At 37.0% G+C, this 25790-nt stretch overlaps 1 protein-coding gene across 4 annotated transcripts in view; it reads right to left on the bottom strand.

Moving 5' to 3' along the window:
• The window catches only part of megf11 (multiple EGF-like-domains 11), a 98911-nt gene that overhangs the window by 60272 nt on the left and 12849 nt on the right, over positions 1–25790 (bottom strand). For 3 of the 4 annotated variants that reach the window (XM_027161552.2, XM_047822283.1, XM_027161553.2), the window contains exons 2-5: positions 11807–11907; positions 9298–9421; positions 6806–6907; positions 6167–6267 (exon numbers count right to left, since the gene is read on the bottom strand). In XM_027161552.2, coding sequence (XP_027017353.1) covers positions 6167–6267; positions 6806–6907; positions 9298–9413 — 319 coding nt within the window. In that variant the 5' untranslated portion in view covers positions 9414–9421; positions 11807–11907. Of the gene's footprint in view, positions 1–6166; positions 6268–6805; positions 6908–9297; positions 9422–11806; positions 11908–19554; positions 19751–25790 lie in introns of those variants that run through there. The other variant, XM_047822282.1, reaches the window with a different exon arrangement.

The raw sequence follows: 25790 nt of genomic DNA, 5'->3' as shown, positions 1-25790 counted from the left end.
AAACGGTTCTAATACAGGCTTGTGTCCCTGAGCGCTACGTATCGGCACTGCTACAAAGCTCTTAATCCTGCCGGTGAGAACAGCAGGATTAACACCAGAGCAGAACCAGCAGAAACCTGGTGACTGCACACCTACCCTGAGCCCCCCACTGCTACACACAGACACACATACACAGACACAGACACACACACCTAAGACTTTACTATAAGATCCAGAGACTAATCATGTATCAAAACATGTTTGTGTAATGATGACTGATGATGCATGGACTAATGCATAGCACATGGGGAAATAATGAAACACATGCATATACAGGTAAATGAATCACATAAGAATAGCTCTTAACAAATTGTAATAGGTATTCACTTTCTTAAATTTTTCTTAATTAATCATGACTTGCGGTATTTTCAACACAATGTAGGTTAATCATAACCTACCTACCTAATCATAACTGAGGTGATAACCATTGCCATGCTGGAGCAAGTGACGTCATTAGTCTTGTTCTCTTTCATAAAAAATATGTATTACACACTGGATGTTTTACAAATAGCGTTTCATGGTTTCATGGTTAGTCAAAGTGTATGATCAGACCCAAGTACCTCTCCAGTGACTTTGTCAAAATACAGATTTAAACCATAAGAGATTATTACAGTATACCCCTTCATTTTTTGAAAAAGTTCCTTACTTGAGTTCTCCTGGCCCTTTTGTGTCTTTCTCTGTCTTCTCAAAAACCTCACATACCCCTCCATCTGGACTCCCACTAAATCATACTACATTCTACAGCAACCTCAGGTTCTTCACACAGGGGATGCAACTACTACTGTTTGCCCTTTGGCTGTGTATGTAATCTACTGTTGTACACAATTTTCTATCTTTGCTACCACTACTACTATGTTCATAACTTTATCATACACAGTAGTCATCAAAGAAGAACACATAATTGCTGAGAATAGCTAAATAAAACATCCATCTATTTATGGCTAAAGGGTGTTACACTCTGCCACACATTTTTTTTGGATCAAAATGTTATACCCCTAGTAAGAAATCACATTTCTTCATTTCTTCACACTTCTACTTGCTCATTTTTGATTCCAGTTATAACAAGATCTTGATATGTGTTCAGTCATACATTTTAAGTAACAGCTTTATTTTGGTCTATCTTGGGGGATATGAAGTCTGTCCCAGGAACACTGAGAAGGAGAATGAAATACACTCTGAACTGGAGCTAGTCCATCACAAGGCACCATGCACACTCACATTCACACACACTTTCACACCTAAGGGCAATTTACTATAACCAGTCCACCTACCTTTTGGGAGGTGGGAGGACACAGCAGAACCTAGAAGAAGCTAATAAAAACATGAAAAACTCTGTATAGACAGTAACACGGGCTCAAGCGGAAAAAACAAAGCCATGAAGCAGCAATACTACCTGCTGTGTCACAGTGCTTTAACATATTCGTATTATTATCACTAAAACCTTATAATTTGTCAATCGGTTAGATCAATTATTTAAGCTGAAGATAATTTTTCAAACTGCCTATTATTGGGATGTCAAAACCCAAATATTTGAGTCCAACTGTCAAATGTAAGATTACTGGATATAAAAAGGCACAAAAGCCAATGATTCCCAGTCTTTTTCTTCAGCCTTGAATTTCCCAAGCTGTTTTACATTTGACCTCCATCCTGAGGAGTTTTTTCACTGTCACCATTGACTATCTCACGGGGATGAAGGCACCTCTAAAGCTGCCTTTTTCTGTATTTTGAATGTCTTAAATTCTATACTATACTATTCCAATGGTAATGAATTGCCATATTTCTTTGCAGATGATAGTACACGATGTAGTGACTGCTAGGATGTTGTTTTTGGGAGCTATTGTATGCTAAAGAAAACATTATTGATTACTATCACTCCATTTTCCACAAAGATGTTAAAGTCGTTTCCTTGCTTAGCTGCAGCTAATCCCAGGGCTGATACAGGGGTTGAGCCTTTAGGCTAAAGAAAGAACAGAGTCCTGTTCTCATCAATAAGCACAAAAAATATATTTTTTGCACTTTCTCAGTCAAAGAGCTACAGTACGGTTAAGACCTGGGTTTGACAAAATATTTGTAGTATAGAGAATGCATTTGGCACACACGCTGTTTTCTCTATACTCTACATACATAATTGAGGGCTTCCAAATCAAACAACAAAGGGTGACATGTCATCTGCTCTCAGAATAATGACAGTGGCATAACAACTTTTGGGTTTCTTTAGCTATTTCATCAAAATAAATAAAATTCTCTTTGATAGAACACAAAGGAAATAAAAATCAATTGAAGAATTAATGCAACCGTAGAAAACTGCATTGTAACTTTGTAATCAGCATACAGGCGGTCAATGACTTATTACTCTTTCTGGATGTTATTGGGCTGAAGCTTGGTTTAATAGCTATTGCAGGGCTGGTAAAAGCAGTTAAGCAAGCCTCCTTGAATTTTTTTCATTGTTCTAGATATTCACTTGGAAAAAAATGGACAATAATTAACATGGGATGATTCAAATGAGCTCAAAAAGAGAGTACAGAATGCATTCCCTTTGTGCACTGATGATGAACCAGATGCAGTTTGAAGGTGGAGTTTGAAATTCTAAACTAAATACAAATAATTCTTAAATTAATTACTTAGATATTTAATAATTCTGTTGTTTTTAGTACATCATTATTTATGTTCAAGTAAGATGTCAACTACTTGGAAATCTGTAAAGACCCCTTGATGAACTGACAGAGAAGTTCAACTGATATCAGACAGCTTTTGCAGTAAGAGACAGAATATCAGGTCTTTACTGAATTAGATCACATTGATCCTTGTTAATGATCACCCATAGCTCATTCAATGATTCATTTGGTCAGATGTACATGTGATGAATAAGAATAACACCAAACAGGACTTGATGGAGCCATGAAATGTCACAACGAGTTTGACATTAATATTCATATGCAATATTTATGCTTAGAAATGGAGTGTTCGATATGCTCAGGACTAAAGAGAAAAAGAGCAAATGCATTAACAAAGAGATTAAAAAGAAACTTATAAATAAGAAATAATACAGACATTCATGTCAGAACCATTTCATGTTGTGGTTAAGCATTAAGCTCATAAGCATTATTGTTTGCATCTTGTGGTATGACCTTTATATTTCTTCTTTTAAAGTCTTATTCAAACAATGGATTGCGGTACCTTAGCCTTGCCCTATGGAGTTTGTTGGTAATGTCACTGACTGTTGTTTTTCTGTTTCTCTTCAAAGCTCTCACAATGTTCCTGTCATAAACAGCTGCAGTTTCCTCAGGGTTCTCTGTTTTATAAAACCATATTTGCAGTGAATTCTGTGATAATTAATATTAAAGGTAGGGTCTCTGATTTTTGAAAGCCAATGTTGACATATAAAATCACCAAAACAAACACGCCCCTAACCCAAATGGGTCCCACCCCTGTATTGATAGCTCCGCCCACACATGCATACGTAACCCAGGCATCTAATGGAAAGAAATGTGTCTTTATCATAGCTGAAGGGAAGAACAATATGATTGCAGATAAACAAACAAGCAAAAATGACACACAAGCATAATCATGCAATGGACGGCATATATTAGTTCTGTGAAACAAAGCAAAACCAACGTTACTCACCTATCGAGTAGGAAAAAAGTGCCTCAGCGTCTTAAGTAAAGTCGGCCACACATTCACAGAATGGAGATTCCCGAATCAATAACTCCTGAGCTAAACGCTGTTACTAGCAAAACGCGGTTGTAGCTGCCTCTATACATCACTACGATAGAAAAGAGGTGTTATTTGTGTAGTAACAGCGTTTAGCTCAGGAGTTATTGACTCGGGAAACTCCAATCTGTGAATATGTGGCCAACTTCCCGCTCCTTCAGTTATCTCCAGTGCTGGAAAGCTGATCCTATATTAACACGTCCTACTTCTTGCCTTTTCGTAAGCCTTTTTTCGCTTTCTTTCTTTGTTTTTATCCTCCATGTCAATGTTAAAACCACTTACTGCTAATGTCACACATGCGCACTGAACACTCTCTCCACCACATATTGGCAAGCCCCGCCCCTTTCTGCTCATTGGCTACACGTTTGTTTTGTTTTTTGTTTATTTTTCGGCCCGACTCAGTTTTCTGAAGCATTTCTCCAAAAAGCAGAGACCCAGCCTTTAAATCTATTTAAAAAAGTGACGTGACATACGGCTAAGTTGACCCATACTCAGAATTTGTTCTCTGCATTTAACCCATTTAAAGTACACACACAGCAGTGAACACAAACACACACACCGTGAACACACACCGGGCAGTGGGCAGCCATTTATGGCAACTTATGAGGCATTTCCTCCCTCTGTTCAAAAAACATGCAGGTATGTATAGTTCTTACACTAAATGACCCATTCCTGTCAGTGTATGGATTGTGCCCTTTCATGGACTGGCATTCCATCCATGGTGAATTTTCCCGCACTGCCCCTAAAGTAAGAGGGATTGGCTCCAGATCCTCAACGACCCTGACTAGTATAAAGAGGCTAAACCAACAGCTTAGTACATCAGGCTGCCCTCTTTGCCACTGGTATTTGCTTTCATGCTTTCCTTAGTCTTCATGTATATCCTACACTTTACAGGGTTTATTCTGAGCTAGGTGCTTAAGAACAAGGTTGTGTCAGTTTGTATGGGGGGGGGGGCTTCATGTCTTCAGAGATGGGTTATACATGTCAATTTTCTTGAGTGTGCCACTCAGATTATGCATAAAATACTATGCATGGTTCATGCCTCAAAAGTTGGTTTGACCTTTTATGTCTGTATTGAAAAGAATCCCTGGATAATCCCCAATAAACACACTCAGCACTTTTGTCCTTTCACTTGAGAATTCATATGTTATAGATGCTTTAAGATCATCAGAGTGACAGACTATGTCAATAAATTTAGTTCCTAAAGTTCCCAAACCCACAGAAATCTTCAGTAATTTTGAGGGTTGAGCTCTATATTACTTTTAATGTTGTAATGAAAGTGTAGAATTATACTCACTATAACATTGATCTTGGTTGCTACATTCAGCCTAGGTCCAAGAATTCTATTTATAGTCATTGCAATGCAAATAATTCCACAAAAATCCATGTTACTTCACACACCAGCAAGCAGACAGAGCATTACACCACAACAGACAATAGGCATTCACAGTGCCTGTGTGTTTTTCATCAAGACCTACAATATGCAGAGGATGTATGACACTGCAATCATCACAGGTTAGTCCAACAAGGGAGGGAAACGAACAGCAATCCTGAGTGCATACTAAACAGATATCCATCATGGTTAATAATGTAGAGTAGCTGTGGATGGATCAAATCCTATTATTTGTTATGCTACGTGTGTTGATTCTTATCCCCTCCCTGGAGCTCAGTGAGATTGTCATTTACTCCATCACCTTGACACAGTGCTAGGTGAGGTCCTTTCACTAGGAGAATTGTCAAACAACTGCTGAACCATGTCTTCTGAGGTCCTGGCTGACTGATAGGATCCAATCACTCATGATTAAAGTGAATTAGGTGAAAACAACTCTGGCCTGTATGCAAAAGGAGCACCAAGAGCCGACCAAACACATTCATAAATGCAAATGTGTGCAAAAGCATGAAAATCTCAATAAAATTTACTTTACCACAGTTTTAAATATAACCCTTTTAAGAAATATGTCTGATAAATACACAGAATGTTTAAATAGTGAAAAGGAACAAAACATGAGAATACAATTTTAAACAGAGTATTAGTTTCTTACAATGGGAATTTGAATATTAAATAATATTCTTACAGAAATCACAAATAGGGCATCTTACTTTCAAAATGTAGTCAGTATTAGTGTTGTAATGCTGATGTTCTGAAAACTAGGATATGAGCAGGGACAATAACGCAAGGAACAAATTATGGTTGGAAGAGCAGAGTTGGACAAATGCATCTGAGTAATGGCTAAGAGCCTGATGCATGCCTCCAGAGGAACAAAATGGGAAAGTTAAAGGCTTTAGAGGACATCGCTCAAGAAGGCAGAAGAGATGAATACTTTTATCGTTGCCATAACTGTGAGCGAGAATGGAGAAAGTGGGTGGTGTTGATTTAATGGGAAATTAGTGTGTAAAAATGGAAAGAGACACTTACGGACACACAAGTCTCCACTCTCAAAGTAGCCCGGGCAGCACTGGGAGCGGCGACGGTACATGGTCCGCACCCCTCTCCGGTATGCTGTTTTGTAGCTGATCCTGAAGTGATTATACATACACACGATTCAAAGAAAAAGAAGCATTTAGAAACAGGCAAGTAAATACATGTGAAGTACATCTTCTTTAAATCAAGATAAAGCTAGTTAGAGATAATTAGAGATAAAGCTAATCAGCAGCTAGTTACCTTTCTATTCCCTCTCTTTGTTTGGTCAAAGCCCATCTTTTACAAGTAGAAATATGAATTAAATATAATGCATTTTAAAAAGTAATTAAAATGCTGCAGGTGAAGGACACATCCCTTTCAGAATGAATATTGCAGGGTTGTGACTCACTGACTTCAACATTTTTATCAGGGAATGTCAACGATAAAGTCTTTAATGTGGCTATTAAACCTGATGCAGCATCTGAGGACAGTCAAAAGGCTATTTCCATCTCGGCTTTGACCGCTGCAATCACTGTCAGTTACATTAGAGCGGTGCTATTATACAGAGGTACACTTAGCAACCCTTGTTGGGGAGCTTGTCAAGACTGATAGTGGGGTCAGAGGGACAGTATCAGGGTCGGACTGAGAGCTTACCTGTGTCTGGTGCACTTGAACCAGTTGAGGATGTCTGTGCATCTGGTGTAGTAGATCTGGTCGAAAGGATGTGCGTAAGACTCCTGCACAGTCACTGCATAGCTGATGGAAGAGGATGGCAGAAAAAGTAGAGTCAAATACCTATTGATTGATTTCACTAATTTGGCCTTCATGGGTTTTCTGTCGGACTACATTAAAGGAGCCCTGGTGACAAACCAACAAATGATTTGAAATGGTACTGAGAGAAATTTGATTAATCCATGGATCATTTGTAAAATAAACATTTATTTCTTCATGTAAACTGCACTTTGATTAGATCAATACTATACTTTCTTTTCTTATACTTTACTTTCTATTTTCCATAATTGTTTGATTTAATTGTTCTTCCCAGAAATCAAGATGAAATAAAAACTAGATTTAAATCTCTTTTCCAAGCATAACTTCAGAACTACAAAGAATGCATAATTAAATCATTCATAATCAGTAACTGCTTTATCCTAGTCAAGACTGCAGTTAAGTCAGAACACTGGATGTGAGCAGGAAACACCATGACAAACTCCAAACTGACAGTAACACAAGCTCATGCCTGACTTAGGAACCCAAGTGATGTGAGGCAGCAACACTACTGATAGAGCCACTGTGCTGTCCATGACAAATGCTTTTTAATTAAAAAAAAATGCTTTACTGTCTATTTTTCTTTAAATTGCAGCCAACAATATGACACCAGAATCACCCCCAAAAAACCCTCTTCAGCAAGCCACTATGTAATCTTATTTATCTGAGCATTTTTCCCCCACCATACTTTGAAGAAAATAATTCTGGCTTATTTTTCATAACTGACATTCCCTTGCACAACTCATAATTATTCCAGGAATATGCTTGCAAAGATTGATTAGGGCAGAATACATTGATCAATTTGAAGCCTGTTACATTTTTAGAAATGTATCCTTACACACACACACACACACACACACACACACACACACACACACACACACACACACACACACACACACACACACACACACACACACACACACACACACACACACACACCTCTTTGTCTCTTTCCCCATTCCTCATTTCCTTCCCTAGGGGTAGCTCAGCTTAAGATCAATACTGTCCTGAGCATTTACTGATTGTAACTGATCTCTATAGGCCGGCAAGTTTTGCCAAATCAACACTCCTCAAACACTGTCCTTCACATCCTGTCAACTGTCTCAAAATGTCAATACAATCAGGAACAGAAGGATATCTAAAACTCTAAGAAGCTGTGTGATGCTTGCCAACTTCGAATATGCAAGCAGCGTTAGGCACTCAAACACAATTCTATACTGAAAATAAATAAGAAACATTAAAGTAGCAAAACTATACAACAGGACAGCCGTTTGTTAGAATGATTCTTCTACCTATTTTACACCGTTCAATATGTAGTTTTAGATGTCCTTCCATTTCTGAATGACGGTAGAAATAAGGTAGTTTGCAGAGACTTAAAATGCACACTGCTGTAAACAAGATCACTGTTTAAACAAGACGATTGAGCGTTCAGAAAAAAATACTTTTTTAAAAACCTCAAATAATTATTAGTTGTAACCCTAAGAGACGCATGACTATGGTGCAGAGTTAGTGCTCTGTAGCACATAAAGGTTTATAAAAAGGTGAGAAAGTCTTCGTTGGTTGTTTGCTTTGCCTGTGTGCTAAAATTTTGCATAGAATACACTGGAGCTACAAGTGTACATATGACATGACTGCCTGCAGAATGAAACCTCTCACTTAATTCTGAATCTTAGGTAATGCAACCGGAAACTGAATGTAGTCTCTTTTTTTCTGTGACCCAAGGTTTGAATACTAATAAACTGTGCAGTGCTCCAACTTGAGCTCATAAAACCCAAGCATGTTCCTGTTCATAGGACTTTAAATAGACATAATTTAGTAAAGATCAACAACCTTTACATTTATGTTTATAACATAAATTAGAGATTTTATTTTACCAAATGTTTCAGCATTTCTGAACATGTAATAAAAGTTATAATGAGGGTATGGACTGAATAACAAACCGTTCCAACAAACCATTATTTCACATTCAGTGAAAGGTGCTTTTGTAGTACAAAGAACATTTCCAGCAGCGGAAGCAGTTTTTCTGCAGTAATTCTCATCTCAGCATGCTTGAATATGCCAGAGACCTGGAGATTCTAATATAAGTGCCCTTTACCTGTACTGTGTAAATGAACACTAGAATCAATTACTAATCCCTACATTCTAGGCCAACATTTCTCATTAAAGTCCACACTTTGGAGGCAGCTTTAACCATTCCTTGATTGTTTATGACCTAAATAAGTTTATCAAGACACACCACTACACTATAATGCTGCAGTCTAATGTTTGCAGTATTCACTGTACTGGTACTAAATAAAAAGTCACTGTATTAAATGAAACATGATGCTACAGGCTGAGGGGAGAGAGACAGACAACAAGAGAGAGCACTTTCTCACCTCTCCCAATGGCTGCAGACGTTGGGGTCATCCGGGTTTAGACAGCACACACTAATAATGAGCACCGATACAGCCAGCACAGGCTGAACTAGAAATGAGGCCTGCCTAGGCCCCATGGCCACTCCTGAGACACACACACAAAAAAAAAGAAAGAAAGTAAAATAGTTAGTTTTTTTATTTCAAATTGCTCTAATATAATCAGTGCTACATTCCTGGAAAGGTCATGAAAAGTTTTGTTCTATGTATAGTCTTGGATCTATCTACCCTCTGGTATTCATCATATTATATTTGACAAGACAGATCTATGAAATATGCCCAACTGAACAGCTGAAATAAAACTAAAATAACAATAAAATAATGCGTACCAACAATTTAATACCGTATTTTCATACCTTCAAATATAGTTCCTTATGTAAAAGAACAGTAGTAGACATTTTTGTTTCTGAATACTGCGATATGATTTACACTCAAAATAAGCCCTAGCTTCAATATTTTAGAAGCTTTTTTCACTCATGTGGCCTGAAATCCCCTGACAAAGGAGCATGTGTGGTTGAACGTAAAGAGAGTATTCATTTAAGTTCTCACTATATTTTATTAGAACGCTGACAGTTGAGGAGCCTGGGAATATGATGGGTAGGGATGACAGTGACAGACATGATGGCTTTACCTCTATACAATAGGCTTAACCTGACAAACTACATACAGATGTTCTACTGTGCTGTTGTGACAGTGGCACGCGCTTATGACAGAACTAATGAGATCCCATGGCATATGTGAGAGGTAGATATTGAAGGTAGTTTTGACAGTCTGAAGCCAAGGGCTGTGAGTAAATCGATATCAGATTATTGTAAACAAAGCATTATAGGTTGTTGTTGTTTTTTTGTTTGAATTTTCAACATGGCCCTGTTGGCCATTTATTTTGCTGCAACTCTTACTAGATCTGTCTTACAAGATCACCTTAAATGGTGCTTATGTGGTACAGATTTGTATGTGATAACATGGGCCATCTCACACTTAGACAGGTATGTGCATTTTATTCATAAATGAGTCAAATAAAATCAATTGGCTTAACCTCCCAGGAGCACCAGTTCATCTAATGAGGTACGTAGAGGTTAGAGTAGTGCTACCTTCTGCTCTTTGATGACTCATTCATGCACACACCCTCAGCTCTGTGCTCGAAATTCACTGGGCTTTTTTTTTTTTTTGCTCTGACTCAGCAGAGAATTGCTGCAACTCTATTACACTGAAATGCTAATGGGGCAATATGTTTCCCCAGGTGACTCCCATGGCCTTGGTCAGATACTGCTGGTAATCTTTAGATAATATAAACTCCACAATATTATGTAAGCAGTAGCTAAGTTTGTGCTAGCAAGAAATGTCAAATATGCCTCCTGAATACAGTCACAGTAGGCCAAACACTGCATGAGACATTGAGACATGACCAAACATTCACAATCAATTTTCAGTTTGATGAAGCCTGTGTATTACAGATTACTAGATTTTGTGATCAAAATGCTTGAAAATGTTTGCAGTTCCGTTCTAAGCACCCAAATTCCAAGTGAGTTTATAAAAATGTAATGTACTATACTATTCTCTAAGGATTTAAAAGGGTTTAAAGGGTTTTAAAAGGTTTCTTTAAAAGTTTCTTATAAGGGTTTTATTCTTGAAGAATAAAAAGACCATAATGGAAACTGAATTGAAGTGTTATGTCTGAGTTAAAAAACAACAAACAAAAGAATAAGAAGAGGACCTGGGAGAGACACCTCTGTCAACAGAGATACAGATCCTGTACAGACTAAAGCAGACATGACAACAGAACTTTCACAGCAGAGGGAATACATAGAGGCAGAATACACTGACTGTGAAAATGTACTTACATTTACTAACAAAAAAATTCATAATATCCAAGAGACATTTATATTTGACAATTAAAAAAAGAGAGAGAGAGACAAAGACATACTCAATGTCCAGCTGGACTGAAGAGTCAAGGCAAGGAAATGCTTAAAAAAACCACCCCTTTAAAATCCTGTATATTCTTACAATGTCCACAGAAGTTCTCTTTACCACATAGCAGTGAGAGACATTCATGGCTATTTTAACTAACCCCGTAGGTTGTAACAGCTCTAATAAATATTAATAGATAATGAAGCGAGAATACTTTTTGATGATTCATCAGTATAGAGTTTTGAATACGTTCCTTTTACATGAAGGAAACAAGGTAGTTAATGCTAATTAATGACCCCATTTGATTTTCTTCAGGTGAATTATTCGCACATTGTGAAATCCAGTGACATTGCTGAAAGCATTATGGAAATTCATTTAGGATTTGTTTTACTTCAAATTTGGTTTGTGCTTATAATTCATTTTATAATTAATTGTATGCATGATTAATAAATTAGTTTAGGTATTTATGTTTTTAATTGTCTATTCTTATAGGCCACATACAGCATTTTTTTCACCAGGTGTCCTGGCAACACAAATATGCCCATTACACCCGAAAGCTACTTACCTGGTAGCTGTGGATATATACACGATTGTGCTTGGGGCTGGGGCAGCGTCTCACAGTATACCCACTACTTCAGACCAGATTACACTACTGAAGGAATGCACCTGGGAATGGACAGAAAGAGAGAGTGTGAAAAAAGTTGCAGAAGGATAGATAGAGCGACAGAGAGAGATAAACAGTGGGTAAACAACTTTTGATTGAGAAAGATGGGGCTTGGAATGCCCAAAGGGAATAATCGAGAGAACAAATAAATGTAAGAGGTACACACTGAAGTGGAGAATCTGTGAGAGAAGCAGAGGGACTGAATGTAACAGCTGCTAAATCCCTCATATAAAATCTACACAGTGTCTCTGCATGAAGAAGATGATGTGCCGGGCTTACTCTTATCATGAAGACACACTGGGGTGATAGCCTACATTATCATAAGAGACTGTAGTGTTATCACTGCTCATCTTCATAGCAGGCACCTAAACAGGCTCCTCAACAATAGGGTATGTGAACAAGTTATTGGTGTGTATTAATGACACAATTGCAAGTGCTGCTGTGGTGGTAATGCTCATCTAAGTAAAGGACCAGTGTTCCTTGGCTTTATTACATGGCTTGATCTATTAGTATTTGAGAGGTCAGCTTTTGGGGTTCTCTCTCTCTCTCTCTCTCTCTCTCTCTTTCTCTGGCATGGTGATAAATATGTAGCTGCAAACAAAAGGACACTGGCCTCCTTTCCTCTCACAGGAATACATAATTTAACAGTATGCTCCTTCACATGCAGACGAGCCCAGTTGAAGTTGTAGGAATTCGGCTTGCGATGATGATGGATTTATAGACAGCTCAAATCGGTATTGAGACTTTCGCTTTGGGGGACATTATATACAGTTATTACACACACTATTGAATTATGAGATACCAGAATCAGCAAGAATGGGGTTTACTTTATTTGTTACTCTATAAAAAGCTAAGAAATCTTATAATAGTCTGAATTAGTGCTAGAAGTCCAGCTTACTTTGTCTTTTATTCATATTTATCTGAAATGAATGTATGCTGTGACTGGTGTTTTTTTTTTTTTTGTAAACTGTGTGTATTTATAGTAAGGTTGTATTAATAACTGTGAATGTTCATCTGTTTGTTTTCAGAAGATCAGTGTAATTGAATCCAATTTCTAAATTAAGTTAAAGCACAGATCATTCTAATAGCTATATAGAGAAGCTAAAAGTTATTGTGCCCCATGGTTTCCTAGAAAACTAATAGAAATAACTGCAGATATGGATCTAACCCTAGAGATGAAGAGGAATTCACTAAGCGTTGCCTTCTCCTACAGTGGACGTCCTCTAGCCAACCTTCTCACACACAGTGGCTAAAAGATACAACATTTCTCTGTAAATATGAAAAAAAAAAATCAATTACAAAACAAGAGGTTAAAAAAACTTTTCTTTCATATTTTACAGGCCGTGAGGTTCTGCTAGACTAGGTGCTTTGCTATAAAAGCTTAAATGATAGTGCATTTAATGTACTGTCAACTTTAATGGGCCACATAAAAGAATTAGCAAAATCAGAATTCACTAAGCTTTATTTGCTGACTACTGCTTTCAAATTATACAGATCACTTATGTGTCAACAGAAAATCTTCACATGAAGGCTTATGAAAAGTGTGAGAAAGATTCTAAAAAGTAAAAGATCATATTAACAGAATGTAAAATAATAAAAGTTATGTCTGCATAACCTTTAGTGGTTGGCTCAGTGCTTAAGGGCTATGAATCAACAGACACTGCAACCTCCACTGGAGTTAGCTGAGAATTCATGAATATGAGTAAAATAATGTTGCAAATACAATTTTCTATGCTGGATTTCTAGGATGAAATAATACAAACACACAATTAGGAATATTGTAATGTACACACTACGTATTGAATTTATTTTGAGATTATTCTTTCATTTATCTTTTGTAACAACGTCATAACGTTCAGGGTCATTATTGATCCAGAAATTGGTCACAAGGCAGGAATACACCCTTGCTGGTCACAATGCTCACACACCTATTCATACCTAAGGGAAATTTAGCATAGCCAATCTTTATTGGGAGGTCATAAAAAAACCCAAAACAAGCCCATGGGATATGTACGAAATAGGATCCTGGAGCTGTGAGGCAACAAAGATAATCATTACTTGATGTATGCAAAATTGGGAAAGAAACGGAAGAGAATAAAATCAAGGACTTGTTTCTTCTATTTAAAAAAAACTTTTAATATTTTTTACACGAAGAACGTAAGATGCCAAACTGCATTACTATCCCCTCTTCCACACATTCTGACATGCTGTATGTATTTTAGTGGATATCGATGAGCAATGGTAGAAAAACAACGATTTCAGCTTCTGCACTGAAATGGAGCCATCCTTCAGTCTGTAAACACGGAATAATAACCCAGGCTTCAGATCAATATCCAGCTGATTGTGCTGGAGACTTGGCTGTGTTTTTGTCTTCAGTCTGCCTGGCACGAACGTTTTCCTTTGACATAACTTCGCTTATCACTGAGTGGCAAAATACAAAAGATTTAATTTGACAAAAAAGTTGTGGAAAAAAAACTAAAATGAAACATATTTGGCTACATTCATTGTGCTGCATAGGGGACACACCGGCTGAATAATAGATTAGGAACATATGCGATGATGTCCTACTCCTAGAATGCAGGCAGCAGTAAAACGATTGTCCTTTATGTAAACATTGTGGAACATTCAGCAGTCCAGTGGGATTGGACTGTGTAAAATGGTCCTTGCCTTTCTAGGGAATTAGTTAAGCGACTTAAGACCAAAACTTTATATCCTCTGGTCTGACATTAAATATGATTCAAAACATGTCTTCAACGTGTGACTTATTAGAGCTCACTGCAATTAGCAAGACAATTCTTTGAGCCCACTGCATCTGCAGTCCTTCCTGAATGATCATCTATTCCTTCCACCTCAACAAGCTATACGTAATATTTAATTTATCCTTAGACAGAAACACATCATTTATGCATCTATAATCTCCTAGCCTCAACCCTCTGTTTTTAAATAAATGGGATGATTTGTATTAACTATTAAAATAGCTGTAACTAAGAACTAACAGATTATGGTCCAGTAAGACCATATAATACATGAATTTCATGCTCTAGCTGGGTTTTAGCCAGGTCATGATCTGACATAGGGGGGAAAATACAGTTATCCAAGTCAATTTTTTCAGATCTTATTAACCAATAAACAAAGGTACTATGATCATGACCTAACAAAATTAAATCTCCTTTAGAATTAAACTGTTCCTAATACAAACCATTAGGAACATGGGACTCTTGATTCAGTACAGTATGTCTAAATATAAATCAGTTAGGTTTGTAAATAACCTACTGCATAATAAAGCAGGCTATACATAACACTAAATTATATTGTGTGATATTTGAACCTAATCAATCATACTTTCTTTCTCAATCATACTGTCTCCTAAGAATGATCTTTTTCACGCTCTAATACTCTAGCATACTCATAGGGATAGTACCTTTGCAGCTGTGACAAAATTGTGTAAACAAATATGAAGAAACCACTGTACTCTATTGTATTGTATCAAATTAAAACTTTTCTGTATCATTACACCATTACAAACAATATTGTTAAATTGCATATAGTTTAGATAAAGGGGAACCAGCAGCCTTCATATAATTAGAATTGCTACTCCAAATATTTATCCCTAAAGGTCACATACAGTACGTTACATATTTGCTTCACAGAGTCTGCAATTCTGTACTCACCTTTCTGTTTTATTTTCTAGCAACTGGCATAAAAGGTTTCTATGAGGAAAATGTGTGTTTGTGGCTCGGTGTTAAGGATTGCAAAATATATCAACACAATACAACCTTAAGGTTACTATCGGAAACACACACTGACTTTAATGATCCACGCAGATCTTGTTAGGGGTTTCTAAAATCTGAGTTCTCAATCACTTCTGGAGGCTGAAAGGTATCTTTATCACAGGTGATCCTAGTGAGCATAGCTCTTTATCTCCTATGGTTTATGTTGCACTAGGCACAATATATATGGATATATATGAAGCGTTTAATAAGACATCCAATAGGATCAGTGGAATGTGCAAAGATGTCATTAAAGTGCTTTTGAATAAGCAAAGCTCAAACACCTCAGAGTAAAAAAACAGAATCAGCACTCTATGATCAGCGGCACTTGGTTTTGGATGGTCCATGTGGGGCTACGTAGGCATGTGCTGGTAATAAGTGGTGGGAACACCTGACAAATGCTCTAGGTCATTTAACAGGAGTTTAATTCTGGGCACATGGTTTATTCATGTGGCAAGCACTGTTCATGGCAACCCTAATAAATCAAGTGAATGCACCCGCCCAAGTGCCGCTGCCAAGCTCAGGCCCAGGAAGGACCTACTAAAGTCAACTGTATCTTTCATTGCAATAGCTTGCCTTATCCACAGCCAACATCTCTGGGATAAATAAAGATGTGTAACTGTCCCATCTTGCATTATGATAACAAGTAGTATTAGGTACAAAACAACATCTACATTAATTATTTACTGTATTATTTCACACTTGAATACTTAAGACCACACTCAGGATTGGTTCGGGGCTCGTTTAGGGAGATCTCATAATCACATGTTTGTGTTCACACTGAAGAATTTCTTCTGAATCATGGATTGGTTGTGCAATTGCAAACATCACTTTTGTGCCTGCAGGTTTCTAAAATACTAGGCTCATCATGTGAATGGTTTTTATTAGTTAGCTTAGGTACTTACAGACAAGGAGCAAAGGATCATTTTTAGATGCATTACATGTCATTGTGCAGGCATACCTTAAAGCAAGGCACTCTCTGCTGTACTTTTTTGTACAGCAGGAGATGCTGTTTCACAGTGCTCTCAGTGGGAGCACTTGCACCACAAAGTTGAGATAATTACAGTGCTCCAAGTCTGGTTTGATATATAAATAATCATAATAACCCTTCTCATAGCATCATAAAAGTAGAAACAAGAAGAAACTTTACTTTAACAGGATTGGTTCCTTAGACCACACTCCTACGATCAAAAACAGTTTTCAGACATCACCAATCTTACCAAAGTTCTGGGCTCAAATTGCCTCAAGCCTGGAAGTGTGAAAACAACAGTAATGTAAAAGACAGGAATCCTATTGAAGCTTGTCATCCACTAGAATGAAACATCCATGTAAATGCAGCTTTGTAATTAAAAAAAATACTGGCAATTTCTTAAGAATGGTGTGAAACTAATAAAATTATATTAATAGAATAACTGTAGTAGGAGATTTAAGCAATTGTTCATTGGCAATGTTGTGCTTGTTAGTTCTCTATTTAAATATTGTGCACTCCTCAGTTGTGTCAAATGGACCGTGTCATCCTTAATTGGATTTATTTCAAGACAGAGACAAAAGCTTTACAGATGAACTCAGTGTCATTCTTTTCAGTGAACTCAGTAAGAAGTATTTTAGACATAATAAAATGGAAATATGATTAATTAAACAAAATAAAACGAGTAAGGTTTCCAAGAGGTCCATGAGAATTTTACATTCATACGTGTGCCTCTGCCTGAGTCTATAAAATTTGAATGTTCATGATAAACTTTCCCAACTGTGAACACCCCTGCTCATTGTCATCATTAACAAATCTGCTCGCAGCCCAGGATCTGACCTTCCAATGCCCTGGTTACACAGCAGTCACTTTTCTTCCTCCAGGCACTCTTGCCACATACCGCGACTATTTGCATTATAGAGGGTAACACATGTTTAGTGCATACAGTGTGGATAATTAGAACTAAGAATTGTTCTGGTGGTTGTCAGTTGTGCTATATTGGTGTATAGGACACCTCCAAGCTGGTTTGTACACTAGAGAACATTAGGTTTCTCTGGTTCCCTCTGTGGTGCCAGATGGTGGTGCATACAAAACAAGATGGTCACTTATTGCTTTTTAATGTCCAATTCAAGCAAACCTTCTGGCTATGTCTTAGGTCAGCACAACCACAATGGGGTAAAATCTGACCTGAGGAGATGGGTGGAAAAGTTAAAGGAAGAGAGAGTGACGAAAGGATGATGGGAGGAGGAAAAGATGAACAAGAAAGATGCAGGGAAGCAGGCAGGGCAACTTTCCATGAAATGCTGAAACAACAGCATGGCTGCCAGAGCAATTTTACAGCCCAGTGGTTTCACACCTCAGCCATCTAGATCAAGACCTCCAAGACTGTTCTGTGTCTTCATTTATTCTGTGTCATTGTCCAAGGATGTAAGAAGATGCCAGCACAGTGGCTTTTTTTTAGGGTAGGTGACATACGAGAAAGACAAGCAAGTGATGAAGTAAAGAGCATTGCCTACCATGCCAAGCCCAAGATGGTGGCTGTCTGTCAGAGACCCCACATTTTCTATGGATGATTGAAAATTAATGTGCCTTAAGGCTAAACTGGTTAGATAGATTGAAAAGACTATTTACTTTGCAGTTTATTTAAGCTAATATATCGATTTGGCTTGGTTTAGACACATGTACCCCATGTATGCTATATACTCATTGTTACATATTGTGTTTCATGCAGGCAATTTTTTTTACGAGCATAATGTAAATTCCACAAAACAAACTCATTATGCAAACCAGAATGTACCTGTTCAAACTTGGTCAAGGTCAGCATAATTATTAATCGACTTCTATTGTATCGATGAACTAAGAAAAAAATTGTAAAAAGTTGTAAGCATGGAAGTGTGAAGTGTGAAATGCAGGAGCAAGTCATGGCCCCTCAGATGGAGGTGATGTGCCCCTGGCTGCACTTTTCAGAGCCGTGACATATTTGCTCCATCTACCATAACCACGCTATTAAATATACATTCTCAGTTCTTCCTGTGGTCCACCATTACATTGTCCTTGAGAAGGATGTGTGTTCAAGTTTCCTTACTAACTTTGAAACAAAGTCAACAGAAATGTCATCATCATCTTTTGGGTTGTTGGCTGAAATGCACAGCATGTCTGAGCACAGATTATGCGTGTGCACTCGTGTAGGCGATGAAACACAATAGACAACTGAGAAAAGCTTTAAGCTTGTGCAAAACAAGGTAATGTGATTAATCTTACACCTCCCTCACCCTATTCCGATGCCACTCTTTCCACACAGGTCATTAGAAGGGGTACCTCACCACACACAGGCAAACAAATGAGCCATTACTACCATCACTCAGCCTCCAATTAAACAGCCCTCACCCCTGCTCTGTGCAATCACTGCCAATTAAAGCACAAATGTGTGAATTTCGACACCACTAATTGCATAGAGGTGATAGAGCTTTCTGACATTCTGCTCTAAAATTAATTTCCAATACTTTCTCTGGACATGAGCCATACTGAACTTTCATATGAATTAAATATTTTATGTGAATTAAACATTTTGTGTTACAACTCTAAAAAAAGGGGGAAAAATGGAAGGAAATAATACCATAATGATAATTTTATAACTAATTTGACGGTCTCTGTAAAACAATGTCAACTCATGCAAATACTATGAATGTCAAATGCCATGATGTTCACCTTTATTTTTGTATTTAATGTTCTATGAAGACAAGCTTCACACTAACTTACTTCCTAAGCTTTCAGCTGAAGTGTTCTCCATAAACATATCAGTTGAAATCTGAAGTTGTGTAATCTACATAGCCTCTTTGGATCTCTCAAAATCATCATAACCATCAATTAACCTCCCTCATTGCTTTCATCAGAATCATATAAAAGCTCACCGTGCATTCGGCTGTTTGCTCTCCACAGGTCTGGCTCCTCTCTTTTATTGGAGCTGATGGTCCTAATGTGATGACCAGTGAAACCTCGTGGTTCTCCTTTGCCCTCGTCCCACACTTGATAATGAGGAAGAGGAAGGGCATGAGGCTCTAAATTATGCACAAGATTAGCACACAGTGTTGAGCAGGCAGTTCTAAGGCCTCAGGTGCGGTTTTAACTCCACTTATAGCCCTCATTGATTGCAGGCTGCTGCTGAATAAGCTAGAGGCTCTACATAGTGGAAGCAAACCAATAACATACAGATCATTCATTTTGTCTTAGACATGACTCATCATGGGAATAGTAATGGGGAAAAGGCCAGTGGATCTGCCTAACCTGAAGCTCATAAAAATGGAAGGGGAAAAGAAAGGGGAGACCAGTTTACTTAGTATGATTCAAACTTATCTTAAATAGAGGTACAATTCAGCCAACCTTTGACACAGTGGGCTGCGATTTTGAATGCAATATGAAGTTGAGAAATGAATGTGAGCCAGACACACCGCAGTGAGGGTAAGTGGTCATGCCCTTGAATGTGATTCTTTGAACTGAATAGAGAACATCTAGTTTCATTCCAGTAGGAGAACAAATTGAGCAGTCCAGCATTTTCTTACTGCAAACTTCACTGCATTTTGGACTTTTTGATGTCAGCCTTTATGTTTACTTTGCATTACATATATATAATGTTAACATCGATAAAAATGTCAAATTAAATTACCTGGTAATGCAGCCTTGAGTGTGTTGACCATAAGATGTTTTGACCATTTACAAAACCCTAAAATAAGACTGTACAACACATAGCCCCCTGGTCATTTTCTTGACCAAACAATCAGTTTTGGAAAATGGCCACATTCAATCATATTTATAATTGTCCCAGATTTTCCCACCGTTTAATGACAGCTTCAAAGATACATCAAGCATACATTTGCATTAAGATAGTCAACCCCAGATTTATTGCCACTACTGGTAAACTCTTGGTTTGTTTGTAATTTGCTTAATATCACACTAAAATCGGAGAAATCTTCAATAAAGTCCTATGGCAGCAGTGACAGCTTGGCAGTTATGGGATTCAAACTCATAACTGTCAATATAAATATATATATTAATAAAATCTTGCCTGTATTTTAGATCATTTTATGTGCTCTCAGGTAAAAACGGTTTAAAGGATAAGTTAACTCATTTTAAGTGTGTTGTTTTTTTAAATAAATGTTATGTCAATTAAGATACAGTCTATTTATAATGTGTCATAACAAAATCTATATATTACACACATTTTTCCACAACAACTGCACAGGTACATCTGCTAAAAAAAAAAAAAAAAAAAAAAAAAAAAAAAGCAAATGCATTACATTTTGTTTGATTGTCCATGTGAGTTAGTTCTAGCAAACATGAAAGGTCCAGCAAGTTCCAATCTGTTAGTGTCACTGCAGTGGTCCTGGAACAAGACACACGACAACAGTAGAGGCAATTTCCAACCAGGTGATCCCAAACCAAGTTTAGAGAAGAAAATTAAACTCCATTCAATTCCAGCTGCTGGGGAGCTGTAGTCAAATGAACGGCTGCTGTGAATAGCTCTTTACCATTTCACAGAGAAAATATTAACACAATAAAGAGAAGGCTCTCCTGTGGGGTTAGCAGAGTGATGGCACCTTCAGAATAGATAATGCCCTCTCCTGAGTGTTGAAGATTCAAACTACTCTTACTACATGTAGTGAACAGTGATGTATAAGTCATGTTCACAGATGAAGGGGAATGCATGCTGGAAAAGAAAATTATTTGTAAAAAAAAAAAAAAAGAAAGAAAAAAGAAAAGAGAGAGAGAGAGAGAGAGAGAGAGAGAGAGAGAGAGAGAGAGAGAGAGAGAGAGAATTCCTATTTCAATTCAGTGTAATGCAGAGATTGCTGAAAAATATAAAGATCAAATAGGGAACTGTAACTAATATGGAAACACATTTCACACAGAGAATGATTAATGTTAGGAAGAACAAACCTACAGCTAAATACTGCTTAACTTATCTCAAAGAATTTACAAACACGTGTACCAAACAAGACAGCTAAATTATTTGTAAGGCTGGTTAAACTTTGCCCATTGTAAATAGTATTATTGGGGAACATTCACTCAGAGATCGTACATTATGGAAGTCGCAATTTACCATGCAGTTTGGTCTCAGCTTACTGTAAGCAGTACACAACTTTGAACCAACAGTCTCTTGGCTCATTATAGCCAGTTTTGCTGTGCGTCTTCAATGATGATAAATAAGTAGCTCATTTTAATTCGGAATTGTTATTTATAGAAAAACGTGACTGGCTGCCGTAAAAGTTTTCATTCATTTGAAGTGTGCATTTATTCAAATGTATCTGAAAAAAGTATTTCATTTGCTGTATTTTTTCATTTGCTGTAATTTGCTGTTCCCCAAGCACTCTTTATGTGGAGCTAGGTCTTACCCATCAGTTAATTAGTGGTTACTATTATTGCTATAAATATATTACTTTGTAGAGCATCTCATCCTTTAATAGAAACTATGAACTTCAACAACTCATAGACAAAATTCTCATCGCTCTCTTAACACGTTAATACACCGCAATCAAAAAATAGATCACTTGTCTGAAATTACATCTGATTTGTGACGTGTTCTATCATTTTGTGGCAATGGTGCAAGTAAAGTGCATATTTAGAAAGCTCACAAAATCTGTAGAAAAAAATTCTCTTTTTCTTTCACTATTTTATTACAAGTTTGAACCAGAAACCTTCAACAACCAGTGGGACTGTGAAATAATGCTAATCACGTCCAATATTGTAAAGTCTCTATATGAATATATTCTCAAAATTTTAAATGAGATTTTAATTAATTTAATTTTAAATAAATATTTATGAGATTTATTTAAATTTTTTAATTAAATTAAATCTTGTGAAAAGTGTATTGAAAGAAAAAATATATTTTATGGACTAGATTGATCAATATATTTTATTAATGCATTTATTCAGTCCTACAGCATTTTTATCAGCCAAAAGTGACTATTTAGGTATGCAAACACACACACACACACACACACACACACACACACACACACACACACACACACACAAACACACACACATATGCACATCAAAACATTTTTGTGATTGTTTCATCTTCGGTTTGAAAATGTCACTGAGATCTGATTTGCATTTGTGTGCACATGTGCATTGTGTATGCGCACACACTGTCAATCTCTCTGAGGAAAAAACTTATTATGGTTTATAAATAATTCCCATAATTTATTTATTTATTTTTATAGGATTTACACACTTATTGTCCATTTTAATAGGAACACCTGTACATCTGCTCCTTTATGCAGTTATCCAGTCAGTCAATCATGTGGAAGCAGTAAACCATGCAGATATAGTTCAAGAGATTCAGTTAATCAGTTAAAGTGATCTCTGCACCTTTAACCATGGTTGTTGTTGCCAGAGGGGCTGGTTTGTGTATTTCAGAAACTGCTGATCTGATTTGTTTGAGTTTACGCAAAGCCATGTGATCCAAACCAAAGCACAAAAAACATCCTTAATCCAGAAGATAATGACCAGAATGGTCTGAGGTACAGGAAGTCTATTGTAACTCAAATAAGCATCCTTTGGCCACAGACCATGTGCCAAGAACAGGAATCTGAGGCTTTTGTTTTTAGTGAAGTGACATACGGCTAAGTATGGTGACCCATACTCAGAATTCGTTCTCTGCATTTAACCCATCCAAAGTGCACACACACACCGTGAACACACACCTGGAGCAGTGGCTAGCCATTTATGCTGCGGCGCCCGGGGAACAGTTGTGGGGGATTTCAGTCATGGCCGGCCCAAGACTCGAACCCACAACCTTTGGGTTACAAGTCAGACTCTCTAACCATTAGGCCACGACTGCCCATTCTATAAGGACACACTCGACAAAACTGGACATTTAAAGATTATAACTGGCCTTATTACAGTATTTTTGGTTGAGTGTGTTCCATGTGAATCTTTTCTGTTCAGCACAGTTGTAAAGAGTGATTATTTGAGCTACTATATACTTCCTGTCAGCTCAAATCTGCCTATTTTCCTATGAAGTCTCTTATGAAAACTCTGGCCCATTGTTTTTGGTTGTTCGCATAATTCTGTGTAAAATCTAAAGAATATTATGTGGGAAAAGCCCAGGAGATCAGGAGAAACCTGCCATGGTTAAAGTCTCAGAGATCACAATTTTCCCCATTATAATGTTGAATGTGAACATTAATTGAAACTCCTAACCAGTATATATTCATGATTTTATACATTGTGCTGCTGCAAAATGTTTGGATGCTTGGATAATTGCATAAATCAGCTGGTGTACAGGTATCATTATTAAAGTGGACTGTGAGTGTATATTTGGATTATGTGATAAACAGTGGTATCACCAGTTGAGACATTTTTACATTTTTACAGTTTATAAAATGTTGTTCAGGATGACTTAGAATGATGGTGCAGGTTATATCTGTGTTCATGAACTACGCAAAATATATATGTATATATATGTAAGGCAAATATTTAGAAATATTTCTAACAGACAGGATAGTAAAGTTGATTATTATAAGGGAAAGGACCAGGAAAAAAAACCCTGATGAGAGCATTATCTGGGGCCATGAGGAGCTGTGGATAAGTGACATTGAGTGAAAAACAGCAGTATTGATTCCCGCATCAGCAATTGTGGATTAGCCTAAATGATGTGTGTCATGCTAGTTATTTTTATCTCATCTTTCCTAATATACAGCCATTCCAAATAGTAAGGGTGATGCAAAAATGTGATGATGTGCATGATGAAAATGTACGATTCAGGAAATCAGAATTCTATTAATAGTGAACCTAATCCAGTTGCTCTGTTTGAACACCAGAGGTCCCAATCTGCACAACCCACAAAATACAATAAGCATGTGCAGAGACAGATAGCTCCAGACCAACCAACATGTATTTTACATTATATGCTCACCTACAACTTTCAATCTATACCAGCCCCAATCTATATCTATCTACAGAGCCCAAGAACCCGGTTGTGGAAGTTTACTGTTTTTGCTAACTTATAGTTTTCTTTTAGGTGAAAATGACGGATCAGTCACTGCTACAGAGCTCATTATTATTTCGCTGCATCATTTTCTATGACTTTATTTTTAATATCAATCGAATAAATCATGGATTGTGAAGCATTATGTTAATAAAATATTTGTTGCAAAAGAACTCAAAATGTCTATTAAAATTACTGTCCGAAGTAAAATGTCTCTTGTTCAACATCTTCAGATTGAAATTACAAATGTACTGTTAATACTTTTACAAAAGTATTAAATAAACTATTACAAACACATCCTCCCCTGCCTGCAATGCTACATTTCCTTAGAAATATGAGGTAATGTGATTCATTCATTGGCTTCCTTCTTGGTCATTATACTATTTAGATCACATGTGTATTGTTGCAATTGCAGTTATGTCTCTGTTGGATTTCAGGTTTTTTCCCGTATGTTATGTTGGTAGTTTATTCTCTGTATTCTTTTTTATTTGCTGGCTGGAAGTCAAAGGATAGTTTTATATTAATCCTTCTAATAACTTAATTATTGTTTCTATAGTAACAATTCTTTCACAGACATTTTACATAACAGAGAATCTATTTAAAAAATAAATAAAAGATGTTGCTATGTAACAAAGAAAAGCATGACACTACATGGCCAAATGTACATGGACACCTGACAATCACACTCATATTTGGGTCAAAGCTGTAAGCACGGAATAGTTTATAATGCCTTTGTATGCTTGTAACATTAAGATTTCCATTCACTGGAACTAAGCAGCTCAATTCGCCCAACATCATTGCCTGATATCGCTAATTCTAATGTGACTGAATCAGGAGTTTCAAGTACAAGGCATTAAAATGGTCAAAAGGTTTTGCTCCAGTTGGTAGTCTATTTGAGAAGCCTTTGTGTGATATGGGTTGTCGGTAACATAACAAACATACATAATTTGTTTTGTCTTACAACTTCAAAAGTCAGAAACAGGTGGGAAAGAGCCACCATTTATATTGTCACGGATATGCCAGGTTCTCACGACACTTCTTTCAGATCTCAATCACCGGAGTTCTGATAATCACCTGTCACTCAACACTAATTGCTCACAGACTATTTAAGCCACGCTCTCACCTTCATTCACCATCCAGTCTCGTATGCTATAC

The sequence above is a fragment of the Tachysurus fulvidraco genome, chromosome 13 (genome assembly GCF_022655615.1).
Source record: "Tachysurus fulvidraco isolate hzauxx_2018 chromosome 13, HZAU_PFXX_2.0, whole genome shotgun sequence".
NCBI lineage: Eukaryota > Metazoa > Chordata > Actinopteri > Siluriformes > Bagridae > Tachysurus > Tachysurus fulvidraco.
The sequence above is the reverse complement of the archived record's forward strand: the minus strand, read 5'-3'. Positions and strand labels throughout refer to the sequence as shown.